General features: G+C 42.1%; 2 protein-coding genes across 2 annotated transcripts; both read right to left on the bottom strand.

Annotated features, from left to right (window-relative positions):
- Positions 1–344: 344 nt before the first annotated feature.
- Positions 345–4659, bottom strand: rgn (regucalcin). Its single transcript, XM_059327827.1, has 8 exons — positions 4563–4659; positions 2670–2854; positions 2299–2481; positions 2118–2218; positions 1777–1891; positions 1567–1698; positions 928–1082; positions 345–830 (listed from the first exon to the last, which is right to left on the bottom strand). Exons 2-8 carry the CDS (start codon positions 2830–2832, stop codon positions 780–782), a joined length of 900 nt encoding a protein of 299 aa, XP_059183810.1. The 5' UTR covers positions 2833–2854; positions 4563–4659; the 3' UTR covers positions 345–779.
- A 408-nt stretch (positions 4660–5067) lies between these two features.
- Positions 5068–13029, bottom strand: vps16 (VPS16 core subunit of CORVET and HOPS complexes). Its single transcript, XM_059327826.1, has 24 exons — positions 12892–13029; positions 11681–11769; positions 11455–11546; positions 11010–11138; positions 10661–10805; positions 10413–10528; positions 10193–10315; positions 10046–10101; positions 9863–9952; positions 9306–9477; positions 9083–9214; positions 8604–8731; positions 8025–8060; positions 7785–7893; positions 7568–7702; positions 7372–7480; positions 7197–7294; positions 6910–7014; positions 6706–6783; positions 6454–6540; positions 5941–6023; positions 5690–5786; positions 5477–5580; positions 5068–5378 (listed from the first exon to the last, which is right to left on the bottom strand). Exons 1-24 carry the CDS (start codon positions 12939–12941, stop codon positions 5237–5239), a joined length of 2505 nt encoding a protein of 834 aa, XP_059183809.1. The 5' UTR covers positions 12942–13029; the 3' UTR covers positions 5068–5236.
- Between the last annotated feature and the right edge of the window lie 1822 nt (positions 13030–14851).

The raw sequence follows: 14851 nt of genomic DNA, 5'->3' as shown, positions 1-14851 counted from the left end.
CGTACATCTGTGATTTCATACAACACAAGCAAAGATCTAGTCAAAAGACAACACTAGTCAGTGCAATGGGGTTAAGTTTGAGTCCAATAGGAAGTAGGTGCCGTCAGTGCAAAGGTTTTTTTCCCCCATTCCTTGTCTATTATGCGGGACGTCCATTCCATCCATGTCACCAAAAATCTGAGAGAAATTAGTTCTGATATGTGGAAAGTTGCTAATTCTCTGGAGAAATACAGACTCGGAGTGATGAATGAATCACTGCATTTTTAATTCAACTTTCTCTTTTTACCTGAACAAGAAAAATGACACGTTACCATAAAATAGTCAAATAAAACAGAAATACACCCTTTCTCTCTCGGTGCGCTCTGATTTTGTTTCACACAGAATTCATAATTCACTCAGTGCTTCTGATAAATTCATCATGTTTAACAACTTTGATTTAATGAAATCCAGTTTTAAACAGTAAAGTTTGTTTATTTAATCATCAGCAGACATTAAAAGTCTTTCTTCAGGAATCAAACGATTTTATGATTTAAGAGTCTCGTTTGTGTTTTATTTTTACTTGTTATCAAAGATACATGTACGAATGTAAAATAATTCACAGACTCTGATTGGTGGTTGAATATCTGTGCAAGCTTCCTTGTTTCAGATTGGCTTTTATACGTAGTATTATTATATTATTTAAAGGAAAACACTCTAATTTTCATTTATTAACAGAGAGGATAAATCTGTCCTGCTGCAGGCGATCTGTGCTCTGATTGGCTGTTTGACTCTTCTGAAGTTCATCCAGAGAATGAGTTTGAAGGACGACCTTTGACCCCAAGTCCTGTCACCTGTAGACACACACACACACACACACACACTGCATGTCAGCCTCACAATGTGTATTACACAGAGTACAGGTGAGTCAGGGGTACAGGTGAGTCTCACCCTGAAGGTCCCTCCAGCCTGTGGTTGCTGTCTTCTCTCTGATTGGTCGAGGCCCACACTGGCTGAGGTCACGTAGAGGTCAGAGTAGTCTGGACCTCCAAAACAGCATGAGGTGGTCTTCATCACCGGCAGAGAGACCGTCTGCAGCCGCACACCTGATGGGGTACAACAGCTCATCATCACCAGTATAACCAGTATAACTATATAGTATTACTAACCAGTATAGCAGTACAGCTAACCATAACCAGTATAACTAACACATATAACTAACCACTGTAACTATATAGTATTACTAACCAGTATAGCAGTACAGCTAACCATAACCAGTATAACTAACACATATAACTAACCACTGTAACTATATAGTATTACTAACCAGTATAGCTAGCACATATAACTAACCAGTATAACTATATTGTATTACTAACCAGTGTTACTAACCAGTATAAGTATATAGTAGTGCTAACCAGTATAAGTATATACAGTAGTAGTACTAACCAGTATAATTATATAGTAGTACTAACCAGTATAACTATATAGTAGTACTAACCAGTATAACTAACACATATAACAAACTAGTACTGGTACTAACAGTATAACGTACCAGTATAACTAACTAGTATAACCAGAATAACCAACCAGTAGCAGGGTCGATGTTGATGACTCGTCCTCCGTTGTAACACGCCACCCAGAGACGACCTTCAGCATCAATGGTCATCCCGTCTGGAAGCCCCTCCCCCTCCTCCATACGATACACCACACGACGGTTACCTAGGAAACACACTGAGATATTAGTATGAAGTTCTGACGGAAGAATGAAAATGTACTGCAGTATAAGTACACAGTTACCCAGTTGTCCTGTGTTTATGTCGTAGTCGAAGGCGTCGACAGTCAGGGACAAACTGTCAATGTAGAATAGTGTCTTCTGATCCAAAGACCAGTCCAACCCATTAGATATGTCCACCTGAGAGTTAGACAGGCACAGAGAGACAGACAGGTGACAGACAGACAGACAGACAGGTGAGGTCAGGGGTCACAGAGAGACAGACAGGTGAGGTCAGGGGTCACAGAGAGACAGACAAGAGACAGACAGGTGAGGTCAGAGGCAACAGTAAGACAGACAGGTGAGGTCAGAGGTCACAGAGACAGACGGGTGAGGTCAGAGGCGACAGACAGACGGGTGAGTTTACCTGGCTCACGTGTTTGGTCACAGTGAGGTCAGAGGTCACAGAGAACAGAGATCCTTGCTGTTTCTCAACCTCTGCCGGTCGCACCTCCTTCCCCATAGTACCTGAGACACAACATGCCGTTATCATGGCAACATAACTTCACACAGACAGACAGGTAGACAGACAGGGAACCAGAACAGACCTGCCAGCAGGCGTCCAATTGGATCGACCTTCCCGTCGTTCAGTCGGTTGTTCGGTTTGTCCTTGTCGACCTCTGCCAATGTTGTCATCTTCTGAGTCGACCAATCAACAGCCACGATGCTGCGACCCACACCTGCAACATAACCACCTGACTTGCGGGGAACTGCGAAGCCCACCATGTCACCTGAGGACAGACAGACAGGTGTCATTCACCAATCATTTTTAGTTAATAAACCCTCAGATGTGTAGTGGCTTGTATGAAACCCAATTCAGGTTTTGTAATGTTTTGTTTGTTCTTGGTTTGTTGTTAATTAATCTGGACTCTGAGTCTGAATAAAAGTTGAATGAAAAATGTAATTGAATGTTTCCGACCTGTCTCCACACTCTCGGTCTGATTGGTTGTTGGACTCCAGCGGTGGATCTTCTGTCCAACGATGTCGACAAACAGCAACGTCTGCGTTGACTCCTCCCATACTGGCCCTTCACCAATCAGAGCGCCCGCCTCCACCACGCACTCCACCTTCACCGAAGACATTATCACCTGTCTGGACCAATCACTGAAGAGGAGTACTACATGTTACAGTAGTAAAATGTACATCAAAGTACTACAGTGGACTACATACCTCATAACTACATATTATCACAGTAAAACTAAAAGAAAACTAAAAAATAACTACAGTGTACTACATGTTATAGTAGTAAACATACATCAAAGTACTACAGGGTATACTACATACCATATTACTATGTTAGCCTCTTATTGTTCAAATACCTTTTCGGTGGTTATGGGCAGTGAATGTTTAGGGGGAGATAGCAGGTCAACAATAAATGCCACACAGAAGTGGTGAACATCATCTGAAAGCTGTGTGTCAAGTTGTTCTGGTCAAAGAAATCTAATTAAAATTACTTCATGAATTGATTATTTATTTATTGAAACCTATTCTGGTAAATAAAGGGACATAACATTAGGGTACGCTTTCTAAAGTCCAGTCCATGTTCAACTGTGTCCCAGAAGTTGTTGAAGCAATTATTGGGTTGCAACCATTTTCTACACACATTTGGTGCTCAATAATGCAATTTTATTCATATGGAGAATGGATAAAAATGGTCAGAACCCCTCTAGAATATCACATCAATACATCAAGAACTTTGGAACAACATAGAAGAATCCATGCTGAGATTTGGGCTGAAAACATTTGGTCATTTTTGGAGATTTCTGTATTTTCAGCTATTGGATGACGAGCACTTCTGTTCTTCAAACAGCTGAGAAACCCCCTTATTGTCAATATACCTAAGAAAGCTGCACATCCTCTGGATACTCTAGGTCTCTAGTTTGTGGTTGTAAAGTTTCATGATTATCCTAGAGGTCACAGCAGCTCATTTTATATAGTGAGATCAAGACTCAAGAAATGCCCTCACTGCAATGAACTCGCTACTCCTGATGACTAACATCATCCCACATGAAGAATACTGGCCTCATTGGATCCACAAGAGTCTCAGCTTTCCACTGATAACCAGTTTATGTGATTCAAAGCCTGTTTAGGGACGTCAGTATGCACAAATATTCACATACAGCAGGCAGAAATAGCAAATTTGTACTACGTGAGAGAAACTATGTTTTTGCCTTACACTGCATGTTATCAGCATAAGTATAAAGTAGGCATGTGTGTAAAGAGACTTGTGGGAACACAGCCAGCCTATTTTCAGTGAGATAGCATGACGTCAGAGGTCACATGACCGCTTTGAAAATCGCCAAAATAAAAGTTTAAAGCAATATTTTACTTTCTCACTGTTTATAACTCTGTAAGTTTCACTACATCGATGCTAAGTCAACGCTTTTCTCTCTCACCAAACTGCAACAATTCGTTACTTTTTTTTATTTATTAGGTCATCATCAAATCATAAAGCTGCAGGAATCAAACTATGGACCGTTTACCAAAGTCCACGAGTTGTTGTTGCTTTCGGCTCGCAGATAAATTACCCACAACGACTCAGTTTTGATAAAACACAGCTTTTAAAACCGCATCAGATTCATAACCAATGCAGCGTTAAGTATAATCACAATGTCAGGTGAAAATTAGTCAATATTAAGTGGAGTTTTATAGTTCACGTCTATGAAATGATTTCAGTCACATGACTTCTGCAACCTACACTTCCGTCTGTCTTTTAAAGACTTCGGGTACTTTTAAAATGTGCAGTACAACTTGCAGTAACCGTATACTTTGCACAACTACACACTTGGAAAAAAATTAAAACAAAACCTACGTTTTGTTGTACTTCGCTCTGTAGTTTCTTTCCTCCTGCTGACGACCCAAGAGAGCTCCGCCCTCCCGAACCGGCTGACCGCCAAATAAAACGCACCGGAAGCACCGTATGATCCGATTCATAATTTATAATAATAAACATTGATAAGCTTCAGTGAAAAGATTAAATATGCCTGATTACATATTTTCTGGAGTTTAAACACATTAATAATTAAGGACAAACAAAAAACTGAATGTATCAATAATTGATTTTTAAAATTAATAAACAAAACTACCGACCATAAGGTATACAATAAAAGAAATATAAACAAATGAAACCAAACAACAAATGATACAAATAAAAATATTTATGAAAATGTAACAAAACAATCACATTTATTCAAACTTTAACAGTGAACTCAGCAAAAAGACAGAAAGTTGAATATAAATTAAAAAAAGTTCATTAATCACAAAATAGGCAGCTTGTGTGATGGGGTCTGTGCATGTGTGTGTGTGTGTGTGGGGGGGGGGGGGGGGGGGTGACAGGTGAGACAGGTGTGGTTGCTGAAGAACTGGACGGTTTTTATTTTTATTAAGAGTTCGGGAGAAAACATGATGATTGATGAATATTAGGTAAGCTGAGGATCACTTTTTGCAGCAGACAGCCTGCTGGCTCTGTACATACACTCTGATTGATCACTTTTTAGCAGTGGAGGCTCTGGCTCTGTTCAACCTGTCAACCAACAGGCGGTCAGAGGTGGAGCATCTGGAGAGGACTGCACCCATCTCTGATTCGTTCTTGCGTTCAATCGCAGCGTCCGCAGCACCCTCCAGGTCACTAACAGGAAGGGAAGAAGAAGAAGGAGGAAAAGAAGAGTTACCTGAGAGGTCAGGAAGACACCTGTCTGATGTCATCACAGGTGTTCCGAGTCTTACCTGATGGCAAGGTGAGCTTTCACCCTTTGCTCAGGCGTGACCTTGGAAACATACTTCTTGGCTTCGTACTTGTTGTTACTCTTCATGCAGACTTCAACAAATGCCTGAAGAAGAGACCACTCTTAGAATCATGGGAAATGTAGTTCTACCTTTAAACCTTTAAATAAAATGACAGGTTAAGGAGGCTAACAAGGGGGCGGGACTTCTTCTTACCAGGTAGCCAATAGGAGACTTCTTGCTCTTTGAGAACTTCTCTAACTCCTCCCACTCCTCCTTCTCTGCCAGAGACTTCAGTTTTAACCACCAATACCTGCACAGGTGAGACAGACAGGTAGTCAGAGAGAGACAGGTGAGACAAACATTAAAGGTAAACACTGTTTGCTTCGCATTAAGCTCCATTTAGCAACATCAGTTGAGCCAATCACAGCAGAGAGAGCAGGGACATCACCTACTGAAGGTCTCACCTTTTGTCAGGTACTCTGAAGTCTCGGTAAAGTTGTTCTGCCTGTTTGTGGAGTCCCAACGCCAGTAGAGCCTCCATGGTCGCCTGGATAGGAAATGACATCACAAGGAAGGCTGTGATTACATTCTATTTAAGCTACCTGCCCATTAGCCCCGCCCCTTTATGTACCCATAGCAATAGTGCCAGTAGCCCCACCCCTTTATGTACCTATAGAGACAGTGCCGATAGTCCCTCCCCATTACTGCCTGTCGACAGTCCCAGTAGCCCCGCCCCTTTATGTACCTGTCGACAGTCCCAGTAGCCCCGCCCCTTTATGTACCTGTAGAGACAGTCCCAGTAGCCCCGCCCCTTTATGTACCTGTAGAGACAGGCCCAGTAGCCCCGCCCCTTTATGTACCCATAGAGACAGTCCCAGTAGCCCCGCCCCTTTATGTACCTGCAGAGACAGTCCCAGTAGCCCCGCCCCTTTATGTACCTGCAGAGACAGTCCCAGTAGCCCCGCCCCTTTATGTACCTGTAGAGACAGTCCCAGTAGCCCCGCTCCTTTCTCGTCATCGAGTTTGCGCTGGAAACGAAGGAGACGCATCTCTTCTTCTGTGGCCTGCAGACAAAATAAAGGTGATGTTTTTATATCCACCAGGTGTTTATAGCTATCAGACAGGTGTTATCAGTGGTTCAGGTGTGGTTAAACCTGGTTCTGAATTAATACAATGATTTGAATGAATAGATATTATGTACATTATAAAACATTAATATTGAGTTTTACCTTAGCAGAAAACTCGTTCTTCGCCTTGTTGTACTCATCAACAGCACTCTGCAGGACAGACAGACGGCTCTCTAACCTCTGCAACAGACAGACAGACAGACAGACAAACAAACAAACAAATAAATAAATAAATAAATAAATAAATAAAGGCTTCAAGACAGGTGAGCTGTTATTTGACAGCCTGACAAGGTAAACTGAGGTTACCTTTTCTCTGTAACTGGCAGTAACGTAGTAGTTGGCGAGTTCCTGGTGATCATCATCCTGATTATAAAGATCCTTCAGAGTGTCCTGTTCCTGCAATTTACAGAACTGACAATACAGAAATACAATTAATAAACGACACATAAAAAAATACAGTTTACTAAACTACAGATTAATAGATACGGATGAATAAACTACTGATTACTCAATACAGATTGCTAATCTAATTGATATCAATGAATTAACTACAGATTAGGACTGATGAAGAGGAGGGTTGTTATGAAGAGTACCTGTCTGTAGAGACTCAGAGCGACCGGTTGGTTCCTCAGAGTCATGAAGAAGTCTCCTCTGTTCATCTCGTTCTTCAAGTACGTCACCACGGTGTACACTGGGAACACAGGAAACCGTCAGTGTGACATCATCTACCTGACAAACAGGTGGTGGGCGGGACTAACAGGCACGCACCTAGATCAGTGTCTCCACTCTCCACAGCTTTACTGAGAGCCAGCTGACTCCTCTTCATCTTCAGCAGCAGAGGAACCTGCTCTCCAGACCGAGCCTCAAAGTCCAGCAGCTGGGAGGGACAGGTGAGACACAGACAGGTGAGACAGGGACAGGTGACACACAGACAGGTGAGACACACACAGGTATGTTAGCTTACCTTGATGGCGAGCTCTGTACGTCCACATTCATACGCTTTAGCTGCGATGTGTGAGTAAGAAACTCCAGGTGAGTCTCCCACCTTCACACACACTGCTCGGGCTATGGCCTCGTCTGATAGGTCCTTCTGCTGCACCTGGACAACCACATCGCACAGGAGAGTTTTAGTAACAAGCGACAGTAAGAAGGAGACAGGTGCGACAGGTGAGACAGGTTACCTTGCATGAAGCCCAGTGTTTGAGGACTCTGCTAACTCCCTGGTAATCTGGAATCTTCAGGTAACGGCAGATTTCTATCGCTAACGGATAAAACTGACGATACACCAACCTGAGAGACAGACAGGTGAGAGAGAGACAGACAAGTCAGAAAGAGACAGACAGGTCAGAGACAGGTACAGAGAGACGGACAGCTGAGAGACAGACAGACAGGTCAGAGACTGGTTGGCTGAGCTGACTCACCTGTCGATCAGCACCTGTAGAGTCATCTGCTTGAATCTGAGGTCACAGGTCAAGGAGCTCATCACCATAGTAACAGAGAGACACAGACTGACAGGAGACTGATTTGACATCTGATTGGTTGGTGGTCAAAGATAAAATGACCTCACAGTAGGGCTGGGCGATATGGACCAAAAGTCATATCCCGATATATTTAGACTGAATATCGATATACGATATATATCCCAATATTTTTATCGCAAAGTGAAAAATCTAAAAAAATCAAAGCTACATAAAGTGCACATTTGAATATAAAAAATATCCTAAATAAAAATAGCCTATCTTGGCCAATCTTTTTCTGAAATAAATGTATTAACATTACAAAAGAACAATATATGACAAAGCCTAGTAAGGGCAGCATTTATATATATATATAAAGAATAAAAATTATAAAAAAAACTATATCAATATATGCGATATGGTCTAATTCCATTTCACTTTTTTGTATAAACCCAGCCCTACCTGACAGTTCCTGCACATTACCATCAACTGATCAAAGACGGGACACTACATGTCCCATGATGCACCTGGGTATGAGGATACTGAGTGTGTGTGAGTGGCAATCCCACGGCGCTCTCTCTGACGCCGTTCAGCACTCTGAGTTCTCTGCAGGTCGAGACGAACGGATCCGGACTAAAGTCAGTCAGGAAACACTTCCCAAAGGACGCCGCCTGGGTAGAACATAGAACACAGAACACTTATACAGAACGTCACCTGGCCAACGACTCCCACTGTTTCAATCCAATCCACTTTATTTATATAGCACAATTTTAGCAAACACAAGGTTTACAAAGTGCTGCACAACAATAAATAGATAACACAATACAAACAGATGAATTAAACAATGGAACAGATGCAATAAGATAAAAGAAATTAAAATAGAATAATATAAAATAAATAAAATGTACTGCCCGCACAAAATAAAATATGCATGTATACAAATTTTGAACACAAACTGTGTGTTCCACCTGACAACACTAACACTGATAAATAGAACCCTGTGGATTTATGTGGGTTCTCACCCTTAGTAGGGACTTCTGGGTATTGGTGTCATATTCATGTCCTGCTGCCTCCACACACTGTCGGACTGCTTCTCCCAGCATGCTTTGCTCCTTGATCTCCCTCAGGTACTCATCAGCCTTTTGACTTGATTTCTACGCAAAAACAAAGAAAGCAGAAACAAATATAAAACTTGTTGGAAGATCGTGCAGCAAGACATGTTCTGTCAGACAGACGGGTTCTGACCTCGTACTCTCGGTGGGCCTCCAGCAGCAGAGCTCCAGGAGCCATGGAGGCGATTTTAAAGATGTCCTGACAGACCAGAGGAACCTCCTGAAGCAGCTCCTGATTCATCGAGCTGATGATCCGAACTCCATCAAGCTCTCCCACCAGAACACATTGATCCTCTACGGGAAACCTGAGGTCAGGGGTCAAGGATCAAACAGGGCTCAGACATCACCTGATCAGAGAAGCACTAGACAAAAGAGGTCACCTGAAACAGAAGTTTCCTAAACAGCCTCCACGAGAACCATAAGCTCCGGGAGCATCTTAACAAGCTCCAGGAGAACGTTAATGAGCCCTGGGAGCACCTAAAGGAGCTCCAGAAGCACCTTTAAGAACTTCGTGAGCACCTTACGAGCTCTAGGAGCACCATGACAATCTCCTGAATCACCTTAACGAGCACTGGAAGCACCTTAACGAGCACTGGAAGCACCTTAACGAGCACTGGAAGCACCTTAACGAGCTCCAGAAGCACCTTAACAAGTTCGGGGGGAACCAGTCTGACCTGGTCTAAAGGATACTGGATGGTGTCCTGACAGACTCCGGCCACCATGAGCAGTTTGTCCCACATCAACACCACAGAAGGCTGCTGACTCTTTGGTCTGCGACACCTGGACAGGTAGTGGGGTCAGAGGTCAGCGACTTAGTTAGTGGACAGACGGGTAAATAGGTAAGCATGAAGGTAGACAGACAGGTGAACTTACCACACCATCTGTTTGGGGGGCGTCGGCTTCTTGGTGTCGACTTCACTCAGTTTGTCCTGCAGACACAGAATCACCTGTCAATCATCCATACAAACCCCACCCTCTCAAAGCAGAGCTAACAGCTGATTGGACAGAGGATCAGCTCACCTGGAGGTGCGAGGGGCCTGTCCACAGGTGTCCAGTGTCAGTGAAGAGAGCCAGGTACTTATAGCTGAAGGACACACACATATGGACAATACTTCCAGCCTGAGGACCAAGACCTAGAGGACTCTGAGGACAGGTAGAAAGGTAGACAGGTGAGGTTTGTTATCTGTTGGTCTTTAGCTGCCTGTCTGTCTCTACCTGTCTATCTCTCCAACTGTCTTACCACAGCAGTACAGGATGTGTTGTCCAGGATGTAGAGTTCAGGTCCGTTGGCCAGCAGGACTTTAGTCTGTCTGTCCTGAGTGAGGACGACCCAGCAGGACGGCTTCCCCTGTAGACCTGCAGACAGACAGATAGATAGAGAGATAGACAGGTAGAGACCCAGCCAGACAGGCAGGAAGACGGAGAGCTTTTAATTTAAGATAAACACTCTAAACCACAGAATAAAATCACAGCTAAACCAGGTCTTACCTGGCACTTCAGGTAACCTCCGAAGCTTCAGGTCGTCGATGTTGGTTGCCAGGGTGAAGCGTGAGGAGCCTGTTACTATGGCAACACCTGTTCCATAAGGAGAGTGGAACACTTTGGCTTCCAACACCTGACTCTGCACCACTTCCTGTTCAAAACAACAACAGACAGATTCAGGCACTAACTCAACAAACTGACTGGTGGTTAGTGATCAAGTTACCAGAACGGTTAACAGTTTGACCTTTTGGATACTGAAATGGTTAGTTACCTTGTTAAAAGACTAGTTAACAACTGATCTGACCCATACTGGAGTGGTTAGTTGACTATATAACAGACTAGTTAAAAGACTGACCTGACCCATACTGAAGTGTCTCTTGAAGGATCCAAACAGGTCGTAGATCAGAACTGATCCATCCTCTTGAATGCACAACAGCTCATCACTAACTGTCCAACCCAAGTGGACTACTGGTCCACTCTTCCACTGACAGACAGATAGACAGGTACACAGAGAGACAGACAAGTAAAGCTCATTAAAGACTGTCCAGGACGATCATAAAACACATAAACCACTATGTAAAGAATTATAAGACAAACAAGTCACACTTTGTCATATTTTATTCACATGAGAATACAATACGACACAGGGTATATAAAAAGGCAATATACTTCACTACTAAAACAACACTACACAGTATAACATAAAGTAGCATACTACATATAACCAAACAATACATTTATACATACAGTGGTGATAAATGAGGACATGGTGTGATTGGTTAATGATGGTGTATCTTTACCGGGAAGCTGGCGATGGCGACTCCAGATGCAGAATAAATCTCTAACTGAGGACGAGAACTAGGAGAACGTCTGTGAGGTTCTCTGAGGAGAGCTGAGAGACAGACGGACAAAGAGACAGACAAAAAAGTGACTGTTGTTGTTACACCAAAAAAAAAATGTTTTTATACATATGAACTGTGTGAATAAAGTCTGGTAATTAATTCATATATATTTGTGTGTGTGTACCTATCGGTCCTCCATATGGAGCTGCTGCCACCAGACAGTCCCTGAGTCCATCCCTCAAGTTCCAACACATCTCGTACAGCTCCGTTTTACTGCGCACACACACACACACACACACAATGAATGATGTTTAATTCAGTTCTTATAATACCACTTCTATCAGCACAGACGTAATTTTGGGGGGTAAACGGCCGCTCAAGCTGAAACCTCGGATTACAAATGTGATTTTATACATCCATACTCATAATTGTAAAACGTAAGTTTTTTCCTCTATAACCGTATCATCAAAATTGATGATTACACCGCAAATTGTCACACTGTTCATGTGATGCATCAATTTTTGTCAGGTGACGGATAGTAGAGATGCAGAAGGAGATAGAGGAGGAGAGGCTGGAGGAGGTAGAGGAGGGGCTGGAGGAGATGGAGGAGGAGAGGCTGGAGGAGATAGAGGAGGATAGGCTGGAGGAGGTAGAGGAGGGGCTGGAGGAGATGGAGGAGGAGAGGCTGGAGGAGATAGAGGAGGATAGGCTGGAGGAGATGGAGGAGGAGAGGCTGGAGGAGGTAGAGGAGAAGTTGGAGGAGGTAGAGGAGAAGTTGAAAGAGATGGAGGAGGAGAGGCTGGAGGCTACATGCTTTACAAAAGGTCAAACCAAAAACGGAACAGAAAACTTAAAAGTAACAATAGAAAACTATAAGAACTACTAGAAAACACAGTGAACTGAAAGAGTTTGGGTTTTATTAAAGATACTTGTGCCCCCCCCCCACCTCTGAAATCAAAATTTCGCCCGTGTCTATCAGACATTTGTTTAGTTCCTGGTTCATTTCTACGCTGCTGTGTTTCTGTGAGATAGACTGACTGAACGCTGATTCTGATTGGTCAGAGTCCTCTGCTCATTTTGTCATAAATGTACCTCACCTGACTCAACTGTCTGATTAGCCATGACGCCATTCACCTACCTGTTTTGAACAGAGTTAGTGGAATGACTATATTGGCTAATGGCCGTATGCCGAGACACGCACACCGTGAAATTACATTACATTAAAATCTAACCAGCTAACGTTAGCAGTGTCATGTGACGGGCAGGCTAATGATGCTAACACACAACTAATAGACAGTGACAGCTAACGATAAGCCAGTCTGCAGCTTCATTGTGAGGGTGGCTGCAGGTCTAACGTTAGCTGCTGTATGACCATAAAAACAGAGATAAACCGACCGATAAAAAGCTTCTCCCAGTGGGTTCCAGTTGGCTGTTACGAACGCCATGGTTCTCTATTAGCTTTAGCTTTAGCCCAGTCAGCTGATCACTCCCACAACAACAGCAGCAACTTCTTCTTCTACGGTCGAATCAACAGCACTCACAGGTCGTTATCGCCATCTAGTGGCTGCAGATGTATTAAATATAATTAATATATTCATTATTATCAACATTTAAATCACCAAATAGATGGTCGTGCAATCATGAAAAAATGTATATATAGTTTTTAAAAAAGTATATTTATAGTTAACCTTTCAAAATGCAATGAATAGGGACAGATTCAAACCAACAACAACATTTTAAATACTATAAAAGACATAAAATCATAAAAAGTTTATTGTAATAAATAAATAAAAGACGACAGCAGAAACACTGAGGTGATCATAATATTTATGTATTTATTCGTTTTATACAATATATTTGTTATTGACATTTACGATACTAAAAATAGTGAAAATAAATACATAAATATGAATAAATGAAAATATTATTTAAAAAAATATACAAACTTTTCCATATTTTATTGTAATTTGTGTATTTTAGATTTATGAAAGCAAACCAAATTCCAATAAACCTGTCATGAAATTCAATAGATATGACAAATAAATAAATAAATAAATAAATAAATAAATAAATAAATAAATAAATAAATGGCAAACATCTGAAAAAACAAGGTTATTGGTCTGAGCAGAAAGAAATTTAATAAACTAATATATAATAATTATCTGAAGAGACTTTAAAGTGTGACAGCAGCAGAAGTCCAATAAGTAAAACATACATTAACTAAAAAAAACTATTATAAACAAAATAAAGCAGATTCCGCTTAGTCCAACATTCATTGGATATATTAAGTGTTGTTATATCCGTTTCATCAGGAGGGCATGGGAAGTTAAACATGTTCTGTTGTTCTCTTCATGTTCTTACAGGCTGTTGGAGGGAATTCCTGACGTTCCCATACAACAGTTACAGGAAACCCCCCGCCCCCCTAGAGTAATGAGTGCATTGTCTTTGAATGAATTCCATGATGTGAGCATGTCTTCCTGTTTCCACCTTGTTCCACTCTGACCTGCTGCAGTTCTCAGAGTCACTTCAATGAATGGTTCTAATCATGGTTCATAAGTAAATATCTCAAATATAAAACACAAACCCAGAGTCACATGATGCACTGAAAACAATCTTTAATTTCTTTCCTTCATCAGAAATAATCATTGCTGCTGCAAACATGACCAACAACCAATCAGAGCAGCAAAACCTGAGCAACTACCAATCACAGCAACAGAACCTGAACTACAACCAAATACAGCAATGGAACCTGACCAACAACTAATTGGAGCAACGAAACCTGACCAACGACCAATTGGAGCAACGAAACCTGACCAACTACCGATCAGAGCAACAAAACATGACCAACGACCAATCTGAGCAACAAAACATGACCAACAACCAATCTGAGCAACAAAACATGACCAACGACCAATCTGAGCAACAAAACATGACCAACGACCAATCTGAGCAACGAAACCTGACCAACGACCAATCGGAGCAACAAAACCTTACCAATGACCAATGACAGTAACAGAACCTGGCCAACTACCAATTACAGCAATGGAACCTGGCCGACAACTAATTGGAGCATCGAAACATGACCAGGGACCAATTGGAGCAACGAAACCTGACCAACTATCAATTGGAGCAACGAAACCTGACCAACTACCAATCGGAGCAACGAAACATGACCAAAAATTAATCGGAGCAACAAAACTTAACCAACAACCAATCGGAGCAACGACACCTGACCAATGACCAACTGGAGCATAACGTTCTATTAGTATGAATTCTTTGTGTTCAGAACCCAAACACCAGGTTTGTTTTCTATAAACGACTGCCTCACTTTTCACCAAACCATTAAAATCTGTCA

Source organism: Centropristis striata, chromosome 24 (genome assembly GCF_030273125.1).
Source record: "Centropristis striata isolate RG_2023a ecotype Rhode Island chromosome 24, C.striata_1.0, whole genome shotgun sequence".
Classification (NCBI taxonomy): Eukaryota; Metazoa; Chordata; class Actinopteri; order Perciformes; family Serranidae; genus Centropristis; species Centropristis striata.
The sequence above is the reverse complement of the archived record's forward strand: the minus strand, read 5'-3'. Positions and strand labels throughout refer to the sequence as shown.